Raw genomic sequence first — 20,000 nt, forward strand, 5'->3', positions numbered from 1 at the left:
ACATCGATGGACTGAACCACGTTAGCCTAGGTTGACACCCTTACCATACCAGTTCGTGTTTGGAAGATGAAGCGATTTTTATTTCCATAAAACGGTTTCAGTTAGTCTTTTCTGTTTTAACAGTAATGACCATGATGATAACATTGGTCTGAACTAGGGAAATAATTATAAGGCAGGTCTGCACTAGGGTATTGATTTAAGGGTCAGGTCATAAATTGGGTATCAAAATTTTGGTCAGGTCATAAATAGGGTAGACAAAATCGCAGATTTTGGTCATAACTAGATGCTTCTGTGAAGCATACACTGGTTTGCCTGTGGTACGTGCTACAGAAACTCAGAAGGCACTGAATTGTGTGGTATTGAAATACAGCATTCCAGTCTCTGAAGAATAACAAATAAAAGAGAAGCGAGAAACATTGGCTTCTGGGCTGACATGTTGATAATTTTCAAGTTCCCTCACAACTTCTTTTCACCACAAGTGTGCCCTCTGAGCATCTGAAAGCTTTGTAATACTAAACTTCATTGAAGTCAATCCCTGTTTCGAGGGGTTAGTGTTAGGATGGGAGACCAAAACAATAAACCCCTCATAAAAAACAGAAACATCTGACCGAAAATACTATTAACGCTAACAAATGCGAACTCAGCAAGGTACAGATTCTGTTAGCTTGCTTTATGCAAAACAAATCTTGATGAAAAAGAAAAGAGCAGCAGAAAGAGCAGAAGGAAGTTTCCCAGACGGTCGATCGAGAATAAAATATTTACGACATGAAAACAACATTAATTTTGAACCGAGAATATAGAATATAAAAAGTTACGATCAGCGACAAACATTTTGGGAGATTTTTGCTACGTTCAAGTAAATTGCAAAATCGAAAGTGACATGGCCGGAATTCAGCGGGCGCCGTGATTAAGTTACCGCGGCATGTTTACTCGCCAAACAGTGAAGCATCTGTGTCAAATGATGGCAAGATACCGGGGTAAGTTTCTTTTTCTGTCAAGTGTTATAAAGGTTGACAATGAAATGAGCGAAGTCAAAACAAAGATCACAATCGCCCAACTCTTGTTTATGCAAAGTCAAAATTTACTCTCCAAGACGATCATGACTAAAACACCACACGAGTACATACGGGTAACATACGAGTAACATACGAGTAACATACGGAACATACGGATACATACGAATACATACGACTGACATACGACTAACATACGACTAACATACGGATACATACGACTAACATACGGATACATACGAATACATACGAGTAATACGAATGTTTTTCTCATAAAGGAAGCTCTAATTATAAGCCTTGCAAGCATTTTTCACGTCAGCAAACACGTACCCGGCTCAGTTTGAGGGGGGAGGGGGTGGGGGGTGCGTGTTGATAGACCCTGCAGGGCTTTCGTTAAATTTAGTCACAGTAAAATAAATTCACATGGAGTGCAAAACCCTTAAGGCAGCGAAAGACGAGATACAAAAATCCTCAACTTGTGGCGTAACATTGTTTCGTTGCAAGTTCTGGTCGATGTTTCGCGTTTTTCACTTTGCGTGATCAACTTGACCCACAAGAAAAACATTTGTTGCGGGTTGAAGAAATGCAGGGCGCTGAGTGGTTGCTTTGCTAGTACAAGAGCACATTTGTTGCGCGACAAGTTGTGAGCTTGATGAAAAACGAGCAACAAAGCCAAAATTTGTTGCTCAGAGTAGATCCGCGCTCTACTTTTCGCAACAACTTTCTTCAACCCGCAACAAATGTTTTTGTTGCGCGACAAGTTGATCATGCAAGGTGAAAAACGGGAGAAATCGACCCAAACTTGCAACGAAATAATGTTGCGCGCCAAGTTAAGGGTTTTTGTATCTCGTATTTCGCCGCCTTTAGCTTGCGCAACAAGATGACAATACATTTTGCATGTTGCTCTCGTAGTTGATTATAACTGTCAGGCCAGTTTACATTTAAGACACGTAAGGAAGTCAGAGCAGGTCTGTCATAATTTTTTACCCCATTTAAGCTTTCTGGCTTGATTTTGCACTGGTTTTTTGCACTGATTTATCATAGGCAACTTAAGCTGAAATAGTGAAATCAAGATGGCGGATCTGATGACGTCATACGACATCAGCGACATCCAAAATATATTGTCATCTTGTAGCGCAAGCTAAGGGTTTTGCACTCCATGTGAATTTATTTTACTGTGACTAAATTTAACGAAAGCCATGGGGGGTCGATCAACATCCCCTCCCTCCCACCTCAAACTGAGCCGGGTACGTGTTTGCTGACATGAAAAATGCCTGCAAGGCTTATAATTAGAGCTTCCTTTATGAGAAAAACATTCATATTACTCGTATGTATTCGTATGTATTGGTATGTTAGTCGTATGTATCCGTATGTTACTCGTATGTTACTCGTATGTTACTCGTATGTTACTCGTATGTTAGTCGTATGTATTCGTATGTATCCGTATGTTCCGTATGTTACTCGTATGTTACTCGTATGTTACCCGTATGTACTCGTGTGGTGTTTTAGTCATGATCCTCCAAGACGCGTACGACGTTATTTATCACCAGGTAATTCCATCATTTTGGAAATAGCAGCTACTTTATTTTTCATCTGCGTCACAAGTTTTCACTGATTTTGGGGCTCATTTTGTTGAAACTCAAGCACGCTTCCAACAGGCCTGTGAACCCTTCCTGCTTACAGAGCAATACTAAAAAACTTCACCCATATCACATTTGAACCTTAAGCTCGAAAATTCAATACACAACATGATATTATAATTCACAAAGGCAGAAAATACCACAGAATCCTTTTCCAGCGAAATATTTATTGAAACAAACAACATATTTGCTCTTGGAGGCGAAAACCTCTTCCTATTTCATTGCGTGCGTGAAGACAAGAAACTCAATCGTGTCAAATTACCATGTTCTTCAGCTAAATGCAGCTCACTTTGATTTCGTCTCGACGGGCGATAGATTGTTGTCGAAGTCCAGTGCTCGTCGCTTTTGAGATTCCTGCCTATTTTATCCAACTGACTTTCTATTATTGAGCTCCATAAGGGTATATTTTGTTTAAGGATCTACTAAAACGCCATTCGCGTTACATGACTTTCGACGCCATTGCAGGCTAAGTTAATGATTCTACTGTGTCCACCAGAGAAATCTACGCATTTCCACTACCCTCTCGATCCTAAGAAAATACTCGCAGAAGGCTCTATCCACAAAGACACCACTTACCAGGGGAGTGACAGGCAAGACTTTTACCGACACGGAAAAAAAAAAAACTAAAAAAAAAAAAAAAAGAAAACAAATAAACTAAACGCAGACCTCGACTGGGTTTGCCATGAGGCAACCCAGTAAATAGGGTAAGGGTTTTGGGAAGCGGGCCACACACCCCTACCCAATTTTTCTGGGAGTACCCCCCCCCCCCCCTTCCCGGATGACCAGACGATTTCCTATCTTCCTATTTTGTTTCCTGTTTGAGTGAACCATTTGACAAACAAAAGGCAACAAGACTATGCTCGTATTTAGGCTGCATCATTTCTAACTCATTTAGTCTCTTCTGCACTGCGCCAATAAACCAATTCACGTTGCTCTATTCCTTTTAGCATACTTCGTATTTTTGGCGGTGACGGTTTTCCCGCCGCTCCGCGACTCGCTAATTCGTCGCTCTATAAAAGAGAGAAAAAACCTCTGGCATCCAGGGTACCGCCCATGATAAATCTTCTGGAATGTCGAGGTCGGTCATCCTATCGCATCGTGGGAGGCATGAACGCGGAAAAAGATTACGGTTTACGCAAGAGAAAACGTCACTTAAGAGTTGTATTCTCGTTTCATGATGATAGTCCAAACAATAATTCTAAAGGTGGTGGAGATTGGTGTTTGTGGGCATTTAGTCTTTTCTTACGAATCTTGTATCCAGCATCCTTCAAATGATACTTCCAAGTATCTTTTTTTACGAACACCATCCTCGCATGCGTCACGTTTCTTGAGTGGGGAGCAGTGGAGTGAAAATAAGGAGCGGCTACAATGCCTAGTGGTTTTGCTATTGTTAGAAATTTGCGTGTCCTTTCGATGTTTACACTTGTCTTCACTTGACGTATTATGGATTCTGACCTCACCAAGCAGAGTCCACCTGTCACGTTCTTAAACACGAGAGATGTGATTGTGACGGAAAAATTGTTCAAATTTGGACATTAAGCTTACATCGCCCGAGAGATCGACACTGATTTGTGCTTTGTGGTGAAACTTTCGTGTCTTTTGTTGTTGGTTGACTCTGGCCTTTTGTACTGGATTTGGAAAGATGGCAGAAAGGCAATGTGCGTCTCTTATGACTTCCTTAAAGTGGGGTTTTGTAGTCCTTTTATTGAAAGTGGTGCAAGTTTCGTCAAAACCAAGTTACCACTCGAATAATAAGCAACCAAGCTGTGACTTTTTCAAGACTGACTCAGATGGAGAAATTTTGAGTCCGAACTATCCAAATCAATACCCGGCAAACAAGGAGTGCTCGTGGACAATAAGGTTACCCATGTTTCAGAAAATAATCCTTGTTTTTGAAGTTTTTAACCTTCAACCGGTCTCTGCGTCTGAAATTTATGCGATTGGTTGCAAAAGTGATCATATTGAAGTGTTCGATGGCTCAAACTTTGTCGGCAAATATTGCGCTGGGAATATCCCCCCAAGACAGATAACAACTACCAGCAGTACGCTACGTGTTGTATTCAAGTCGGACAATCGAACCACTCAAAGCTTTCAAGGTAGTTTTCGTGCCATGTATGCCGCTTGTGGAGGCTATTACACTGATACTACAGGAAATTTTGCCAGTCCAGCTTATCCCTCTAGATTTCCCGCAGATGTTCAATGCCGATGGAAAATAAGGGTACCACCTGATTATGTGATCCAGGTAAAATTTAACGATTTCAAGATGGATGGCAAATACCCTTGTAGTGTGGACTACGTCAAAGTTCTGGATGGTTTAAACGCAACTAACAGTGAACTAGGACATTTCTGTTCAACCAGACCACCCCAAAAATCTCTGATAACGTCAACTGGAAATACTATGTCTCTTGAATTCAAATCGTACAAAGAGAGTAACTCCCGAGGATTTCAAGCTCATTTCTTACGAATGCCTCATTGTACTGGATTCCTGGAAAGTGATTACGGACGGTTTTCATCACCAGGTTACCCAGGATCACGTAAATTGGACAAGGAGTGTACGTGGCTTATAAAGGTCTCTGAGGGAAAGACAATTTCCTTGCTGTTTGAATCATTTGATGTTGATTCTGAAGTATCAACATTTTCAACTCCTGGATATTGCAGTGGTGATTATGTGGAAGTATTTGATGGTACAGGCGACAATGGTAATTTGCTGGGACGATTCTGTACAATCAACAGTAAACCAGTTGGCACAGTAAGATCAACTGGTCATCAGATGTTCGTGAGGCTGAAAACCAGCTTTAACAACAAGGGAAAAGGTTTCTTAGCTAGCTACTATGGCATGGATCCAAACAACTATTTAAATTACTGTGATGTTTTTGATAATAAGTTACTGTTTACTTGCAAGAGTGGCAAGAAAATTCTGTGTCAGCTACAATGTGATGGTACCAATGACTGTCCAGATGCATCGGATGAGCGCCATTGCAAGAATACTGCAAGTCCAACTTCTCAGAAAAGCAGCGATGTGCATAACTATGTTATAGTCATTCTTTCTATCACTGGCTCTGCCCTATCAATTATATGTCTTGTTTTTATTGTGGACAAGCTAAGAGGAAAAACAGCTACAGTGTCTGGAAGGCCCATGACCAGGCAAAGAAGATCCCGTCTTAGGATCTTCACTGCAAACGCCACACACTTAACTGAAGAACCATCATCACCTCCACCACCGTATGAATTTATTGGCAGCAGAAATGTGGGTGATGCTTTTGAAGTTTCAATCAGGCAGCCTCATCTCACTGTCCTGAGTCCTCCTTCAAACTTGGGAGAAATGGATCGTGCAGCATATGGAACTCAAAATGACAGACACAACCAAACTCTGAACCAAGCTTCGGTAGTGGGGTCTGGGAATCAAAGTAATACCTCAACTGTCACAACACATGAAATGTCAGCTCAACTAACTCTGCAGGAAATCTCACAGACTGTGAACACGAGAGAAGAACCAGAGGACTCTGTCTCCATTTATGAAAGTACAGGCATCATTTCACGTTCAGAATCTATCAGCTCCTTTAATGACACTACACCTCTTATCAGGTCTGGAAGTGAGATTGGACCATGACAGTCAGAAGATGCTTTGATGGAATCACATGATTTTTGTCAATCTTGATTAGTTTAAAAAGTTATGCGTAGCATGATGAAAGGTTTGTTCCAGTTAACAGCTAGGAAGGTTTTTTTATGCTTTTGTTGATGTCAACACAAAAAATGACCACAGTAATATTGAAAGGTTTTCTAGAAAGAGTTTAAAAATGCCAGCTACTTTTCATGTTTTGTTCAGGGAAAATCTTGTAGCAGCTTTTGTAATCAAACAATAAGATTGGCTTGTGACACCTGAACGAAAAGGAAAAAAAAAACAACAGAAAATTGTTTTACTATATAAAACAATACTGAAGGGCAGCCAGCTTTTATTAGAGCTGCTTCACTACCTGTTGTTTTCATTTTCAAGTACAAGCCTGGGGTTGCAAAGTCCGGAAATTGCCTTTGTTTGTCCACAATATCAATGCTTTCTATTTTCTTTATTTATCTGAGTATTTAAATGAAAGCTTGATTTGTTCAGTTATTGAAATATTTGAGTTTGTTCTTGGGTATATAATAAAAGTAATTTATGACCTGTTAAATCAAGTGATGGGAATATGGGACAGGGCTAGTGATTGGGTTAATGAACTGGAGTACAGAGTGTTATTGTATGTTATTGCCTGAGGTGTCAAAACATTGGCCTTTTTTCAAACAATACTTTCAACACCGAAACTTGTATTATCTTATTTCAGTTTCAGACACAATACAGGTAATCGATTTATCGCACTTTCCGTCGTGGGTATTAAATTGCTTGACGTTAAAATATTTTTTTGACTAAGCATCTGATGTGTATGCAGTATGCATGACTCTCATGAGTAAAATAGCTTTGCTGCATAATTTTGGCTGGGTTGAAAAGCAAGTAAAGTGTAGAGCAGTAAAATTTACACGTAACTTCTGCAAGGGACAGCAGTACGGAACCAATGAAAAGTCAAGGGATGAAGCAGTCGCCAGTATGTTGGATAGAAGAAGTCAGGGCAGTGGAAATAAAAGTAACCTTCGTACAACATCATGTTTTTCTACAGATTGGTTTCTAAGGTCCACTCATAAGTTATTATGTGCTATACTAAGAAAATTAAATTAAGGATTATGGCAAGTTATTTATTGACATGAAATTAATTCCTTTGATTGGTTTAACTGCTGTATTTTATAAACAAAGTATATAAAGCAGAAGTGTTGGTATATTTAATTATTTTAAGTCTGTTTTAGAGTTTGAAAATTGTTTTATTTCTTTATTTGAAGTCAGTATATTTACTAGTTGTGACATGAATACGGATTAACATAATTTATTTTATCTTTCAATTTTTGCCACCTTGGTTCCTGAACACTGTCATGTTTGTCCAAACTCGACGGATGTCATTTACATACACAGTTCTACAAGTTGAAATAACCTTCAAAAACTCATTAATAATAAATTTATTACTCATAAGCAAAATGGCCCTCTCAGGTCACTGATAAAACGTCACATACACAAGCTTTACTGATAAAAACGGCTCGATAGAATTCTTTAATATATTTAACAATTATTCCTCGAGCCCGAATGGGCTCTTAGTCAATAGCCCATGAGGCCAAAGGCCAAATGGGCTATTGACTCAGAGGCCATGAGGGCGAGAGTAAAATCCAACTAGTTGGTCAAAAAAATATCGAGACAAAACATCTTCCGCTAGTTAAAGGTAGACTTTAATTGTTGTTTTGGTTTTCAAAGCCGGCGCTTTTCGCTACTAGTGGGCGATAACAAATAGCCTACTAGTAGCTCAACCAATCAGAACGCAGCATTAATAATAGACCACTAGTTGGATTTTACTAAAACGCATTACTCATTGAGCATAATTTTTTTTTTCTTGTATGCTATTGTTCTCCTCTTATTGAACCTTTGTTCGGACTTCAGAGGTACACGCTTTTTTGTGGAATGTGTGTATTGAAAAACTAGCTCGACTTCTATTATAAAAGCATCATTCCTTCCATGTTTCATTATCATTAATGCTGCTACAACAAAAACAGTTCTTTATCAAAGATTATTTAATTTTGTCGTTCAAACCTTGTAATTTCTATCAGAATATCAGTCCATTTTTAAATTAAGTATGATTGAGTTTCATTTCTCCAAAAAGTAACCGTTACTGTTATATAAATTTAATACTTGAATTTAGACATTTCTCATTATTACATGGTCACAGTTTAATGTAATATTCATTATAACATGTAGACTATCAGTGTTGTGTTACTCGAGAAAGTTTGTAGAAATCATTTAACATATTTATCAGTTAAAGTATTTACCAAAAGAAAAGAACAGATAGTAATGGTATAATATAATTTTATGGCATAAGTTTATTTTGTGAAAACAGAAAATAGTGTTTCAATGGAATGAGAAAAATAAACTCATTTTTTCAAAATGTTGTCCTGGGGTACTATTTTTGTCAGATTATGAAATTTGATAAAGTGGCCAGCCACCACATTCATTGATAAAATTGAACAAAAACTACAGTATATAATAAAAAAAACCTAACAACAGAAATTTATGTTCCTTCAATGTACTAGTCATCAGAAGTTCACAGATACAAAACTGCACAGAAGTACATGTAAGTTGACAGTCTCAATTTTGACCCTCAAAACTCAATTCTCAGCTCTAATGAATGTTGAGACACTAACACTTTGTCTAGACCGAGTTTCAATGGAGTGTCGTAAAACCAAAACCAAAGTAATTATTTTGGCCAATCAAAAAGGACTGAGACAATCCAGTAAACCAATCAAAACTCAAAGTAATTACATGTAGCTGACACTAAGTGCGGAAAAATGTGCATGCCGAAGCCATGATTGGTTTTGGTTTCACTTCTGATTGGTTGAAAAAGTGGTGCGAGAACTTTGTTCAAACCAATCACTGAGTGAAACAATCATAAACCAAAGCAATTCACTAATTACTTTCCAGACTCAATTGAAAACCGCTCTACACTTTTCCTATTGTTGACCTTCAGACTCAATGGGACCCTTCATGTTGGATATCAAAATTGGATTTGCAATTTGAACATGAGTGGAACTTTAGACACCCAATAAGATATCCTACAAGTATAATAAACATGGTTATACCTGATAGTAAGCCTTGTAACTGCAGTATAAAGTTTACATACTGCAACACATTAAGCAGGTAAACACAGAAATATGTGTTAAATGGCTAAAACACTCAAGAGTTCCTTGTTTTATGCCAAAATATGGAACATTAAAATAGCCTTCTACTGGTTAAACGGTGGGTAGCATTATTCAGTGGACAAATGCTATCAAAACCAATATTGAGTTAATCCAGAGGATGGTGCCCCACACTCTTCAAACAACTAGAGCCACGTTCCTAAACAGCAACATATTGGTAGACTGATTGCATATTTGCACACTCTTAAGATTGATTTCTTCACACAGTGCAATGAGTGTGATATAACTAGCCTGATGGCACCCAGCTGTTTAATGTCTAATTTCATTTCAATTCAATATTGGATACACTGGTCTATTGGGCTGGTTTAATATTTAAACAAGTTCAAACTTGCAGCTGTAAACTGCAGTTTACAACAATCAATTAAAACTATTTTTGCTTGCACACCTTTCTAGAAAAGAGTTGCTTCAGGTTTACAATGCTATACACTACTCATCTCTTCTCTTGCCTTCTTCTAGCAACCTTTGCACATTAGGAATATTGTCCAACATAAATAATGAAAATGGTTTTGATCATTTCAGTTTTTTTAAGCACTGGCTATACTCTGATTAATTAATAACCAACCCATTGTCTTTTAGGGTGAGGGTTTTATTTGTTTCTATTGTAGGATCTTTACATCCTCAAATTCTGTTTTCTGATATACATGTTAATCCCAGTTTAAGCCACTTTATATTGCTGCATACTTCAAGTACCCAACTGAAATATGTAACCCCCCCTGCCCTGCCTCAGTCATTGCAAGATTAAGGATTCAATGAAGGGAATAACACATTACAGGCCAGTTCAGAGGTTCAAAAAACATAAGTCAGGATGAAAACTAGCATTAATACAGTAATTTCCTTAAATTTGTTATGCAAAACACCCGTAGTTGCAGGTAGTTGCTTAAAAAATTTTTGGAATAAAGTTTTTTTTAATCCCAACTTGCTTTTATTATAGAGTGAAAGTTTTACTGAGGAACAGGTTTTATATTGAAAATCTATTAGCAATTTCATTTAAATAAACTGTAACTTCATACAATCCACCCTAATAAAATAATTTATTCATTCAAGCAGCATGATTAAAAGAACTAAAAAATGATTATAAAACTAATCATTAAAATCCCCAGTTCCAGTCAATATCTTGCTTTTTCACTGTTCTAATGTATGTCTGAATTACATCTCCTTCCTTGACATCAGTGAATTTTTCAAATGATAAGCCACATTCTGTTTCTCTTTTTGCTTGGCTAATGTCGTCTTGCCCTCGCTTCATGGATGATAACTTACCTTTATGACAAAAGAAAATTATGACATTTCAAAAATATTCATGTTGTGTTGGAGGCTCAAATCAATTCTAACACTTTCGAGAAGTTATAACAATGATTATAAGGACTGACTCTTGCAACACTGTATGACCAAGCAGACAGCTAAGTTATGGGTTTATAGTTTCATGTAAAACAAAAACTACCGATCCTTAACAAAACGCTTTTAAATTAATAGTGTGATGTAATAGGTTACCATAGCAACAGAGATCCATCTAAGACCACAAAACCCAATTCTGTGACTGCCGGAAAGTAAATTAACAGGCTAATTATTGAAACTCTTCACAAAGTTTAAATTTACCGTATATCAGCATTCTTCTGGAGTGGATTCATAGCTGGCCTCATGATTATCAGAATATTTCAGGGGGCTCTGAATCTATAGATTTTTTTGACTTTTCATAGGGTTTTATCATAGCCTGCTCATCAATTTCCATATAATTACAGATGGGGGCCAGGTCACTACTTTTTGAGAAATAAGGTAAGGTGATGATGATGCTATGCTATGGTGACCTAATAATTTAGATATATAAGAGAATCTGATCGGAGGGTCTGCCCACCAGCTCCCCCCCCCCCGCCCCCTCCCACCTCCCCCACTCCCGAATTATTCAATTTGAAGTGCACTGAAATGCTATATGTGTCTCCACATTAATTTCAAAAAAAAAAAAAATTGCTCAACATCAAAATTCTATTATAATATGCTGTTAAATTGGCCTTGAAGTTTCTGTAAATTACATGTATATTTACCTCTTCACAGTTCATGTATTTATTTAGTTATGACACCTTAACTTAAAAAGGCAGCTCAGAAAAGAAATCGGCACCTAATAAGCACCAACACAAACTCACCCTCATATAAGACTTCATTATTCCGTATTACACGATATAAGTTATCACGTGAAAGGCTTCCTTTCTTTACACGGCAGCCAGCCACTACTGCTTTGCGTGACCCAGTTAGATGAAACACTTGGAGAACAGCAGCCTCACCAATGGCTGTCTCTTCTTCCATTGGTGGCAGTCTGTTTGAAAGTTCATCCTAAAACAAGATTACCAAATCAGATTTCAGAAGCAATACATTCCATCATGATATTTAGTGGCTGGGGGCATTGTAAGCGGACATAAGAATTTTGAACACTACTCAGATGGGAGGAGGGGGTAGGGATGGCTTAAAGGTTTAGTGGCTTAGTGGCTCAGATGGGAGGATGGGAGCAGGGACAATGTGGCCCAGGTTCAATCCCAGACTTGTGGCCATCTGCAGGTTAATTAAGTTTGTTGTTGGTTCTTTCCTCTGCTCCGAGAGGTTTTTCTGTGGGTTCTCCAGTTTTCCCCTCTCCTAAAAAACCAACATTTCTAAATCCCAATTTGATTGGATACAGGACCTCCCTGAAACCACTTTCGGATGAGTGGAGCTTCCTGGCTGAAAATCAAAGTTATTACAGATGTACCTAAATGATTTTTTTGCATTAAACTTAAAACTCAAAGGCACTTGTTACAGTTACAATCCTGGAGGTGAAACCAGGTATAGATTGGCATTTAATAGTCTCACCCTGCTTTTACCGTATTGCCGCAATGACAGTTGGTGTGCGCTTCCCATAAAGTGCACTGGAGCAAGCTCCCATGAGCCTGCAGTTTTTGGTTGTTCTCAACCTAAGTCGGAAACCGGAGACAAGCGCCAGCCTGATGGGCCTTCCTAGGCTCGTAACAGAGACAACCTAAGTAGACAAACCTTGATATCCTCCAGGAGCTTGTAAATGATCTTGTGTTCCCTTATGCTTATACCCAGCCGTTTTGCAAACGTCTGCATTTTCCTAGAAATCTTCACATTGAAACCAAATACTGTACCTAAAATAATGTCAAACCACATTTTAAAAATGGCTTAACATTATTGCTAATGACATTGGTGAAACACTACAACATTAACATCATGCCCATATTGAGGTCATCAGGAGAAAACGGATATTTTACATTTCACTTTGTCATCTTTTTTGTGAGCATACATGTGCAACCTATTCCAAAATGGCTGCCATTTTAGTATTCTTTTAAAAGTTTCCATGCAAATTAGCCCTTATGACCTTGTTTAAGGTTAAACATTCTTTTGAATTTTGCGTTTGAAAGCGAGGCCATAAGGGCCAATTTGCATGTAAACAAAAGAATACTAAAACTTAATGGCGGTCATTTTGGAATAAGGTGTATTCATGTTTCCGATTTAAGGCTACAAAGGCAGCGTATACTATGACAATGTAAGCTATATCGGTCACCTTAACACGACTGTGCTACATAACTGTAACATACATAACACATTTCAATGCAGACAATCAAAGGACTGTGTTTAAGAATGGACTGTATATAATCAAAGGACTGTATGAATTAAAAAATAATCACTTCCACTAGTGACTTGGTTTGTCACCCCTTATTTTGTCAACCTGCAGCCATTCTTTTGGCAAAGAATCCCCTATTTTATACCCTCAGTCATCCTTATAAACTGGCAGGCAATTTGGCTACAATTTTGCCATCGACAGCACTTCTTTAAATTAAGTCATTTTGTCCTACAGCCACTTAAATGAATGAAATTAGAGGTAATTTGCAGTGTACATTTAACGTTAGTGACACAAATTTACATCTTTGAGGTCCCTGACCTTTAAACGTTTCTGCAAGTTTTACGTCATTTTCATTGACAGGTCCAACTTCAGCGCACAAAACATTTAAGGAAACCTTTCTAGATTTGTATGTTTGGAGAGCATCATTAATAGCTTCTATTGAACCATCAACATCACCTAAAATGAAATGAAATAAAGGCAAACATTAATCACAGAACATTAAAACAAAAGCAGGATCTTTAGCCATGCTTCCAACCCAAAACATACGGTCAGGTAAATATCATTGTACCCCAAGAATATTTTCAGAAAGTTAATATTATAGTAATTATTAAATTATAATTATGATGATGTTATAACCCTATCAAAGTGGTTTAAGGGTTTACCTTAAATTTTATGGTGCATGTTTAGATCACACACCTTTACCGTGTGATTACGAGCAGGCACACAACAAAGGTCACAGGTCACAAGTCAAATGTTTCACCAATACAGCAACAACCCTAACTGTTTACCAATGCTACCATTAGGCCTAAAAACGTTTGTTTAGGCCTAATTAGGACCAAGGCTGGGTTTGATGAATGTTTGGGATTCTTTCTGTGTTAATTGGTAACACAATGAACTGTGACCTCATGTTATGTACCTACTGTGTGATTGCTATGACTAGTTTTATAATAATTATTCATATTTCCAAACAAACATCTCAAGAGATGGCAACAACGAAATTATTATTTCAGCATCACCAACCTTTTATAACAACATTTAACTTATTTGAGCTGTCATAATCCCTGCTCGGCATCTTGGGTGCAGGATCTCCTCTATAGCTGAGTTCAACATCCTGAAGCAAGTTATGCTCCATTCCAGAGAACAGTTTGCTTTCCCGCAACAATGCCTTTCTTTTGTTTATCATATCACAAGCTTCTTGCTGCAAATTTTTAATTGAATAAATTGTTGTGTATCAAAAACATTATTCTGGCTAGATTGCTTTTCATTGACTACAGTATATTATTTTATGAAATGTTGTTTATTCTTATTGAAATCACTACGTCACAATAATAATATTATTATTACTAACAATACTTTTAAAGACCAAGTACTATATACCGGTAACAATCTAAAAGCTTACATGTAGATGTAGGATTTTAAAAAGACTTTTCCTCAGGACTTTAATAATATTATACCTCTGATCTGACTTCAATAACTTCACCACCTGCTGAAGGAAGGTCCCTCCAGCCAACAACCTCTACAGGAGTTGATGGAGTTGCCTCTGCTATCACTTGACTACAGCTGTCGAACATCAGACGAACCTGTAATGGCAACAGTGAAATCACAAGGCAGTTCAATAATGCAGTGCAACTAAGCACAACATGGATGTTGGTCAATGTTAAAATAAATCTCTCTGCTAGAATTAAGCAAATGTTGTTCTCCTGGACACATCCATTTTTGAGTCCTGCACAAGTTTACAAGAAAATCAACAAAATACATTGTACTGAAAGTTAATAGTTATTTCTGTCTCATGGCTCAAATAGTAAGAGGCATGCATGGATCTACATCACAAACTGCTTTGCATTAAATAGCCTAGCTTCGAATTTAGCAGCAACAAAGGAACAGAGTAGAGGTCCAGGGGAATAATTAGCATCATATTTTGTTGAAAACAAAGGAGAATGTGAAACTAGCCTATTTTGTGATATGAAGCAGTTTATTGTTATTTACGCTTATTTGTTATTTATTGTTTGTTTGAGCAGGTTGAAGTTTTAGCAGCTATTCAGCTGATGTGGACCTGCTATACCCACCCACCCATATACACATAGAGGACAGCCACAACACCCGGAACTTCATCCCCTACTCTTCTCGAATAGTGTGTGGGTTCTTTAACGTCCCACAGGGAACTAATGAACATGGAAGTTATTTGTGAGACGGGACCTCCGGCTTATCATCCTTATCCGAGAAGACTTGAAAGTCTAACCATTTGCAGATGTAATTACAAAGGCAGCACTTTCTCCTCAGTTATTTAAAGACCCTGAGTGTTGGTCCAGCCGGAGTCAAACTCACAACCTCCCGCATGGCAGCCCGGTGCTCGGTTTGTTGTTTTGTCATCTAAAAAACACAACATTGCACCACACTGATAATATTTGCCAGTTTATGTCAAATTTGGCACATTACATACAAAACTGTCAGGAAAAACGGGTGATGTGTAGATCATTTTGAGGGGTTGTGTCCTAAAACAAATTCCTTTTCTTTTAGTCTTTTCAACTTCATTACATTTCTTTGAGAAACGAAATGCTTCTTGGTGGTGGTACCTACCTTTGCAAATGTTTCATCAACCAGAATAATGCTGCCTTTCTTCAAGGTTCCATTTTTGACCAGGACTGTTGCAACAGAACTGAAATAGATGACGACAAGAATTAGTAAAATAGTTGTGAAAAAGCCAACTCTGACCTTTGCACTGGACAAGATGTCAGTCATTTCATTCTGGACAACAGAGTGCCAACATCAGTATAAAACCCCTGACTATTATAATAATAAATTATAATTATTATAGAATTCCTGTGCAAAATTTAACTTACAAACTCTGTATTTCATTGCCTTCAACTTCAATATTACATGTACGTAATGAATGAAGGGGTAGTTTCTAAAGAAACTGTGGTGCTGCGTCGGTGGGGAAGTAATATACAAAAATTTGGTTTTATCTTCGTCAGAGCGAATCCATTCGCTCTGATGAAGGGCTAACGCTCGAAACGTCAGCTTTTAGAATCTCTGTACGGTGGCCAAATTATTTACATTATCAACTCCGTTGATAAAACCAAATTTTTGTATACATGTATGTAAGCCATCTTGGATAAGCATTCAAAGCAGTGTTGAATTCCATGGACTAAGGTTAAAGAGCCATCTCTTTAATAATCAAGGTCCTTTTCTGATTCGATATGGAAGTTTGGCTGACAGTGACAGCTTCTTGTATTGCACTAAAGGAGAGCAGTAATCAGCTTTGACAAAGGTAGACAGCTTTCCAGGATTATTATCTGGACGGGTGACCGTCTAGAGATAATCCAGTCAGGCTGGAACAGGAGACACCAACTCGTTGATTGGCGATGGGCTGAGTTGTTTTTAGTTTTTCAAACCTTACTCAAGACTTTTTTTTTTCAGGTACTCTGGTTTTCCTCCCTCATCACAAAAAACTCCCAGTTAATTACACCTGGTAGTTGTGCTAAGCTCCAGAAACAAAAATAGACCATGATATAATTATTATAGTGGCTACCAGAGGCATTCAGCCTAATCTCATTGAGCACCTTTGATTGAGTACCTAGGACTGCAAACATTAATAAGGATGATTGGCAACACCAGCTTTTTCAAAGAAGAATCATGCACAAAAATTGCATGAATGCACACAAGTACCCTTTTCCTTTGTCTCTCCTGGACTCCAGAACAATTCCTTCCACAGGGCAATCTCTTTTGGCTTTTAGATCATGTAACTCAGCAAGGGTTATGATTGCCTCTAACAGTCCTTCAAGGTTGGTTCCCTGGAAAGCATAATAATTATTTTGATAAAGAAGCCTACAAAATCTTTATTTTTTTCACTTATCACTGGTAACTATAACAAGCAAGCAGCTTCAGGATGACCTTAAAAGTACAAATTAAAAATTATATGACACATATCAAGGTTTAAGGTCCGAAACTAAACAAACTATAGGGACACATAAGCAACTATTTTAATCAAAATAAGTCAGAGTTCTAGTTAAACCCCTTCAGCACACAACAAATACATATGTCTGCACCCAACAATCACCATAACCTAGCTATATGTACATGTACTGGTATTATCAAGCTCCAGCAAAGGATGAGAAAAAAAAACCACTTATTTTGTATCACTAACACTAAGCTACTTGAAAAGGATTTTCCTCATCACTTCCTTTAGGCGAGAATATTGTAGCATTAAATAGACCAAAGAAAGAGTGAACGAAATTAACAGGCAGGATTGTCCATATTTTGCCTCCACTACTCAACGGGTACATGCAACACAACAATGTTCATATATGGGCACGTGGGCCAGACAAGCCACTGTGCTGTTTATTCAACATACCGGTATATGCAGAAATGTACAAATATCAAGTATTATAAACAAAAGAACAGAAGCACCAAAGCCGGACATGAAAACCCCCAAAAAAACCAGCAGGTGGAAAAAACACAGGGAACGTGTGCCCCCGACCAAGGCAGTGGTGCAACCCTTGGGTTTTAGGGTATGGTAGTGCCTAGTACCCACACCAAATTATGGGTATGTTTTTGGTATGTATAAGTTATGTCAAAGGTATGGCTTGACATACACTGTACCTATAACATATCTGTCACATATCAAAAACATATATATGACTACCAAGAACATACTTTAGTCTGGTATGCAAGAGGTAGGTCAGTGATATATACTATAAGCATCAATAAACACACAGTCAAGTAAAAAAGATAAGAAACCCAACACGGTGAGGGCTGACCGTAGAATGCCCCACCTTCCCCTTCCTAACAATCGTGAATTACAAACTCAAATCCCATTAAACTCACTGCGCACTAAGACCCTCCCCAGACCTCTAATACGTGCCGGCAAAGTAGTAATTTTTGATAATATGGTGCAATCACAAATTACATGATGCAAGAGGAAGTTGACGAAAACTACAATTTTGCCCAAAATGCATGCAGCAATTACAAGTGACACCAAGCAATGAATTTTACAAAGAAGTAGGGTTTTTTTGGTATAACATTAGTAACATACAAACGTTTGACAAGGGATTGACTTAAAAGAGTAAACAATGTACAGTAATTTGAAATCATCATCATCAATACCTTTAATGCTGAAACTTCCACCGACTGAACATCTCCCCCGTACTCCTCAAGTTGTATCCCATGTTGAAGGAGCTGTTGTTTTGTTTGTTCCTGTGAAGAAAAGCGAATATAAACATGAAATATTACATGTAATGAAAAGGCTGGCCTGCATGCCACTTAAAAATGGAAACAAAAAATAAGGATGCATTTTAAACATACCACATTGACTCTTGGCCTGTCCACTTTATTAATTGCCACAATTATAGGAACTGCAAGTACAGTTTTAAAAAATGAATTTTACTGATTTCCCTGTGTATAATATACAATGTAGATTGACCCTTCATGCAAGACCTTCATTATTTTCTTTACAAACAGGTTGTTTTCATTCATGTTAAAAATATGAAAGGAAACATTGTTATGCTATAACCTACACTATTAAAGTTAGGGGGTACTCTTGTGATATTACATTAAAACCTAGATTTTTCATCTTTACAACTGTTTAAATTCAATAAAAGCTATTAAAAAAGTAAAACCTCACTTATACATGAGAAATTATGCTAGCACAAATATTGTAAATGATTGTCGGTGAAAATGAAAGTTTAAGGACAGTGCCTACTATTGTTATTGCGCACCACATGTTCTGTGCATCTCAAGATACTTGGATTTCCTATCGGCGGTGCTTATTACAGTGTAATACAGGGATATTTTTGTGCGGTTCAAAACTATGCAGAGAAAGCAGAACTTAGCAAGTGCTCTTGGTATCCAAAAAGAAAATTGGGGGTAACCTTGCATATAGAGATAATTAAGCTTCAATTTGGCAAAAAACGCCTTCCATTGCTTTGTATTTTAAAGCTTTTTACAAATATTGTTGAATAATTATCTTCGAAAAATGCCTGTTTACCCCAATTTTCTTTTTGGATTTCAATAATACTTGTTAAGATCTGCTTTTCCCGTATATTCAGGAACCCGCGCAATACCTTTGAATAGTAGGCACCGTCCTTAAAAGTTTTTTCTTCTTAACAGTAACATGGCATTATGTTTTACCTCTCGCATTTGTTGCATGCTTTATAGATTCCACTGTTTGTTGCTTAACTCCTTCATCTGCAGCAACCACAAGTATGACAACATCAGTCACGTTAGCACCTCTGGCTCGCATTGTCTCAAATGCTGCATGCCCAGGAGTGTCAATAAATGTGATAGTCTTCTTTCCTCCTGAGACTGGAACTACAGGTAAAAACAAAGCTGAATAAAATCTAGAATCTTCTTTTTGTTCTAATGCCATTTGCGTCCATCCTTGTGCGAAGTTTTACTATTCAAACGTTAACGGCTCATCCGGTTATGTATCACTTTTGACCAATGAAACGTTGGCAGTTAGATACGTTGTGAAATTGACAACGTTTTTGACGGCATACCAGTATGTTTTGTTCACATGCTCTCAAAGTTTTCAGGTTTTTTGTGCGACGGCATACCAGTATGTTTTGTTCACATGCTCTCAAAGTTTTCAGGTTTTTTGTGCGAGCGTTTGGGTTTTGCATGATTGCCCTAATAACGTCTCTGCGCATTTTGCAATGGAGACAAAAAAATTCAAAGTCAACAAGTTTGGAATGAGGTAAATTACCATCCAGAAGTCACTTGAAATCAAGATTTTAAATGCCCCTTGAAACATGGAAGAGTGTGTGTGCGCAGAATGCCCCAGACACAGAAATATTTCCTCCTCGATCCTTCTAGTTTCACTTCGGTTTCATGTGTGTTTTTTCTCATAGTTGCTGAATCAGATATCTCTTCTTGGTAAAGTATACCAAATTCCATATTTCGTGTCTTTGGAAACTCACGGGAGATAGA

General features: G+C 37.7%; 2 protein-coding genes across 2 annotated transcripts in view; one reads left to right on the forward strand and one right to left on the reverse strand.

The window, feature by feature from the left end:
• The first annotated feature begins 4,124 nt into the window (after positions 1 to 4,124).
• On the forward strand, positions 4,125 to 6,810 carry LOC137980370 (CUB domain-containing protein 2-like). Its single transcript, XM_068827788.1, has one exon. The coding sequence runs from the start codon at positions 4,296 to 4,298 to the stop codon at positions 6,261 to 6,263; it is 1,968 nt and encodes a 655-aa protein (XP_068683889.1). The 5' UTR covers positions 4,125 to 4,295; the 3' UTR covers positions 6,264 to 6,810.
• Positions 6,811 to 9,688: 2,878 nt separating this feature from the next.
• LOC137980369 (translation initiation factor IF-2, mitochondrial-like) overlaps positions 9,689 to 20,000 on the reverse strand; it is a 20,603-nt gene continuing 10,291 nt past the window's right edge. The window contains exons 8-18 of the mRNA XM_068827787.1: positions 19,203 to 19,382; positions 18,378 to 18,427; positions 18,180 to 18,269; positions 16,743 to 16,867; positions 15,654 to 15,732; positions 14,531 to 14,656; positions 14,097 to 14,274; positions 13,395 to 13,532; positions 12,485 to 12,600; positions 11,608 to 11,794; positions 9,689 to 10,729 (exon numbers count right to left, since the gene is read on the reverse strand). Of these exons, the coding sequence (XP_068683888.1) occupies positions 10,560 to 10,729; positions 11,608 to 11,794; positions 12,485 to 12,600; positions 13,395 to 13,532; positions 14,097 to 14,274; positions 14,531 to 14,656; positions 15,654 to 15,732; positions 16,743 to 16,867; positions 18,180 to 18,269; positions 18,378 to 18,427; positions 19,203 to 19,382 (1,439 nt within the window). The 3' untranslated portion in view covers positions 9,689 to 10,559. The remainder of the gene's footprint in view (positions 10,730 to 11,607; positions 11,795 to 12,484; positions 12,601 to 13,394; positions 13,533 to 14,096; positions 14,275 to 14,530; positions 14,657 to 15,653; positions 15,733 to 16,742; positions 16,868 to 18,179; positions 18,270 to 18,377; positions 18,428 to 19,202; positions 19,383 to 20,000) is intronic.

This window comes from Montipora foliosa, chromosome 12 (assembly GCF_036669935.1).
Source record: "Montipora foliosa isolate CH-2021 chromosome 12, ASM3666993v2, whole genome shotgun sequence".
In the NCBI taxonomy this organism is placed as follows: domain Eukaryota; kingdom Metazoa; phylum Cnidaria; class Anthozoa; order Scleractinia; family Acroporidae; genus Montipora; species Montipora foliosa.